At 39.7% G+C, this 5,253-nt stretch overlaps 1 protein-coding gene across 1 annotated transcript in view; it reads right to left on the bottom strand.

Moving 5' to 3' along the window:
• The window catches only part of NFATC3 (nuclear factor of activated T-cells, cytoplasmic, calcineurin-dependent 3), a 172,948-nt gene that overhangs the window by 72,755 nt on the left and 94,940 nt on the right, over nt 1-5,253 (bottom strand). The window contains exon 7 of the mRNA XM_011932130.1: nt 4,086-4,285. Coding sequence (XP_011787520.1) covers nt 4,086-4,285 — 200 coding nt within the window. The remainder of the gene's footprint in view (nt 1-4,085; nt 4,286-5,253) is intronic.

The following is a 5,253-nucleotide window of genomic DNA, read 5'->3' on the forward strand; positions in this document are numbered from 1 at the left end:
AACAGTAAAGACAATACATACTTAAGGCTCACTTATGCATAAATTATTTTGAACCATGGTCTTATCTGTCACCTGGGAACTTTAAACCCGCCATTATCTGAAACTATTATTATATTTAACCACTGTATTGAATAATATAGTTACATTCTCTTTCTTTGGGGAGCTACCCTGCTTAAAAAAAAAAAAAAAAAGAACAGTAAAGACAATACATACTTAAGGCTCACTTATGCATAAATTATTTTGAACCCTGGTCTTATCTGTCACCTGGGAACTGTAAACCCGCCATTATCTGAAACTATTATTATATTTAACCACTGTATTGAATAATATAGTTACATTCAACAAGCTACTAGGATACTAGTTTATCCTAACAATTAGCTACTGAGTAAATAGGCTCATTCATCATTAGCTACCCTGTTACCTACAGTACCTAAAAAAGGTTTCTTAGGTTTGGTAACATCCTAGTTGCCCCTTATTTAATCCTCTCTCCAACATACATAATGCTTGGGTCCTATAGAACTCCTGTTCCACAATCTACCAGTATAGAGCAGACAGGTCAAGAAGTTTCAGGTATGTGTGTGGTAGGGTTGCAGGGGGAGGACTAGCTGTATGTTACTAGTCATAGTGGTATTTCTGCAGCCTGGTCCTTTCTGGTCTAATACACACAGACAGTATATGCCAGATCTGGCTGAGGAAGGGACATAAATTATGACTATTACCCTTGTTCCATGCGCTAGTAAATGGAAGATGATGGAGGACAGGTAAATTTAGATCCTACTGCTCCAATTCTTTCATATTATTTGGGATATGAGCCTTTCCCAATTTCTTGATAATTTTTCATAGAAATTAATGTACTCTTTTCTATTTATTGGTTTATATATTATTTTCAGAAAGGATATGAGGCATTTTACAATATAGATACAAATAAAGCCAAGAAAAAATAAATAGAAAAAATTTTAAAACACAATAGGAAGTAAACTCCAAGTCTAGAGCTGAAGAAATTACTATAATTACTGTAAATGAGCTTGACTATGAAGTTCCTGGAAGCCAAGGCAAAAAGTAAATGTGATAAAGTTGTTATAGGCCGCTTGTTGTATGATAAAGCAAAATCTACCACGCCAACAGGAAATACTAACTTTTTTCCTTTAAGTTGAAAGGACTGTGTTTGTGTGTGCATGCACACATGCATGCAATAGTGACCAACTTAAGAGAAACTGTCTTTAATAGTGGTTTTTCAGATTATGAAGTATGTTTGTGGCTATTTCTCATACTGTCCCTCAAGTCAAGAAACAGAATAAACTTGTAATTTTTCTATTTAACTTGATTCGAATATCGTGCTTTGAATATCCAGAGGAATGAATGCAAACATGGCCTGCAAACTATAGTCTAGGGATCAATTTCTTGAGTTTTTGGAAAAAGATAGTTCAAAGGTGATTTTTAAACGTCCCTCTACAACTGACTAATCACATATCACATGCTTCTGATGCTATATAAAAAAGTAAGATGCCAGAACAAAAGGAAAGAAGGCTTCTTGTACTCTCATTCAGAGGTTGGGCACCTTACCTTATTTGAAAATGTGTCCAATAGGATGCCTGGTGTCAATATTTTTCTCAAGAAAAAGTTTTGCTCGAGTATCTGAATAAATACAGGCTGAGATTCCAAAGTTCTTTCTACATTATAGAACACAAATGTTTAAGGCCGGTGCAGTGGCTCACATCTGCAATCCCAGCACTTTGGGAGGCTAAAGCAGGTGGACTGCTTGAGGCCAGGAGTTCGAGACCAGCCTGGTCAACATGGCAAAACCCTGTCTCTACTAAAAATACAAAAATTTGCCAGGAGTGGTGGTGCACAGTGTGTAATCTCAGCTACTTGGGTGGCTGAAGCACGAGAATCACCTGAGCCTGGGAGGCAGAGGCTGTAGTGAGCCGAGATGGTGCCACTGTACTCCAGCCTGGGCAACAGACTGAGACTGTCTTAAAATAAATAAATAAATAAAGAGTAGAGATTATCAGCTTAGCTGCCTGCCTTTGCCATGAAAAAACTCCATCATAGCCCCTTTGCAATGATTTGCTGAGTTGGGTTCTTGAGTACTGTTCTTGCAGTAGCCTGGGATGGATGTTATTCCCACCTTAAGAAAGGTCTGGGCCGGGCGCGGTGGCTCAAGCCTGTAATCCCAGCACTTTGGGAGGCTGAGACGGGCGGATCACGAGGTCAGGAGATCGAGACCATCCTGGCTAACACGGTGAAACCCCGTCTCTACTAAAAATACAAAAAAATTAGCCAGGCGTGGTGGTGGGCGCCTGTAGTCCCAACTGCTGAGAAGGCTGGAGCAGGAGAATGGCATCAACCCAGGAGGCGGAGCTTGCAGTGAGCCAAGATCATGCCACTGCACTCCAGCATGGGCAACAGAGCAAGACTCCATCTCAAAAAAAAAAAAAAAAAAAAAAAGAAAGGTCTGTGGGCCAGGTGCGGTGGCTCGCACCTGTAATCCCAGCACTTTGGGAGGCCGAGATGGGCGAATCACGAGGTCAGGAGATCGAGACCATCCTGGCTAACACGGTGAAACCCCGTCTCTACTAAAAATACAAAAAAATTAGCCAGGCGTGGTGGTGGGCGCCTGTAGTCCCAACTGCTGAGAAGGCTGGAGCAGGAGAATGGCATCAACCCAGGAGGCGGAGCTTGCAGTGAGCCAAGATCATGCCACTGCACTCCAGCATGGGCAACAGAGCAAGACTCCATCTCAAAAAAAAAAAAAAGTCTGTAGTGTAGTTTGAAAACAATTTCTGTTATAAAAATCTAAGTTTCCCATGCCTGGTTGTGCCTACTACCCATTGATAGGTGCCTACTCAATATCCTTCCTTTACTTCTTCCTTAGTAACAGGCCCCTACATTGTTTTGTTTGTTTTTTTGTTTTTAAAGACAGGATCTCACTCTTGCCCAGGCTGGAGTATAGTGGCACTATCTCGGCTAATGGCAACCTCTGCCTCCCGGGCAAGCAATCCTCCCACTTCAGACTCCCAAGCAGCTAGGACTACAGACAGGCACCACTGCACCCGGTTAATTTTTGTAATTTTAGTAGAGACAGGGTTTCGCCATGTTGCTCAGGCTGGTCTCAAACTCCTGAGCTCAGGTGATTCGCCTGCCTCAGCCTCCTGAAGTACTGGGATTACAGGCATGAGCCATGGTGCTTGGCCTCCCTAAATTATTTGAGGTGACAGTGTGTTCTGGTAAACATAACCATGTGTTCCTTACATATAAGCATGATCAATGAGATGTAGAGTTGTTAAGTAGGTTTTAGGGAAAGGCTCTTAAAAGAGGATTCAACTCCAATGGAAGTTTCCTTTTACCCTTCCTCCATACCTTTCTCTTTATTATCCCTTCTGGTAATAAGGATGTCATGGCTAGAGCTCCAGCAGCCATTTTAGATCGTAAGACAACCTTTAGGATGCAAACCACATGCTAAAGATGTCAGAGAAGAAAAAACTTGCTTGGGCCCTAATGACTTGCGCAGCTACTGTGCTAGCCCTAAAATGTCTACCTGTATATTTCTTTTATGTGATAAAACACTAAACCTCTAACTGTTCAAGCCACTGCATATCAGGTTTCTATTAGAGGCAACTATATATAATCCTAACTAATCCCTTGGTACAAAACTCTATTGCATTCTCTTTCAGAAGTTGGCCACCTTATCTTATTTGGAAATGGGTCAAGTAGGATGCCTGGAGGTAAAGTCAAAAGTTTTCCTTAAGGAAATAAAAAAATCATAATTGTATCATAATTGTTTATTTATTGTCTACCCTATTAGATAGACTGTGAGCCATTTGATGAAAATCCAGATACAGTATTTATATCCCTCTCACCTAGGATAATGGCTTGCCTGGTAGTATATAGTATAGAAACACTTACTGAATTGAATTTTCCTTCTGGAAATATGCTACCACTCTTAGAAAATGTACTAAATGTACATTATTTATGTAATACCATTAGAACAATATTTTATATTTATATTCAAAAATATATTTACATTTTTTTCTGAAAGTATACAGAAAAAAAGAACTGCACATTTTAGGTATATTTCAAAATACCTGGCTGACATATTGTTTTCAGGAAGAAGTGGAATTTCCAGAACTTTTGTACTGGCAATTATTATCTCTTGGCTTGCAGTAGCGACTGTCTTCCCAGTGATTCGGTGCACCTGGTAAAATGCATGAGGTCGTAAATATCGATCATCTGCTGTCCCAATAAACATTTGTAGATTTATCGGCTTTTCGTTATAGCCCAGGAGCTAATCAGGAAGAAGAAACACAGAAAAGCACAATTCATTATCCATTTGCATTTTACAATAAGCCAACAATAATAAGTCTATTATATCTCTATCATATACTATTGATACACAAAATATTATTCCAAAAAATACAACCAAAAGTAACCAGTGAGCAGCCCTCCAAATTTCCAAATTTGTTTAAGAAATAAAACATTGGATATGTTATATAAAGGGATGTGGGTTTTGTGTTTTTTTTTTTTTTTAAGATAAATATCTAGACAGACCAAAATTGTACAAAGCTTTCTGACTCTGCTGTAGAAAACACAAAAGAAATACTGATTCTGCACTCTGGGCAACATTAACCATTCAGACTGGACCTAAAGATTTGAGTATATGGGAAGGTCCTCTAACAGACTGTTAAATCAGAGGCACTTTGTTTTAGTAGAAAGAGTCTGAAAACCCCATTGCATATATTATAAACTTACAATTTCAACTGACTTAACAGGCCTGGGCTAACTGACTTTCCTTGGTATCCTTCACTACTGCTAAGGTTAATTATATTAGACTGACATGGGAGAGCTGCTGGAGGCAAAAACAGTGATCACAAGAAAGCAGGCAGTTAAAAGAAATAGAACCTGAAGATGTATATAAATAGCACTTAGGGAGACATGGATGGCTGAGTAGCACGGACTTGACCCATCTTCCTGCAGAAAACAACTATAAACTGGAAAAAACATAAAGAATGACCTGATGGAGAGCAACCAAAAACAAGCAGATACTGGAGGCGAGTTGAAACATATACGTTATAACATATGTGTTATTACAAAGGGCATGTTTCCTGTTTTTATGGCTTTTAACCTGAGAAAAAGCCACAGTCCATGCCTTACAGACCAGCTAAAACTCCCATAAAAAACCTATAGCCCGTGGCCAGGCGCGGTGGCTCACGCCTGTAATCCCAGCACTTTGGGAGGCCGAGGTGGGTGCATCAC

The sequence above is a fragment of the Colobus angolensis genome, unplaced genomic scaffold, assembly GCF_000951035.1.
Source record: "Colobus angolensis palliatus isolate OR3802 unplaced genomic scaffold, Cang.pa_1.0 Scaffold93, whole genome shotgun sequence".
Lineage (NCBI taxonomy): Eukaryota > Metazoa > Chordata > Mammalia > Primates > Cercopithecidae > Colobus > Colobus angolensis.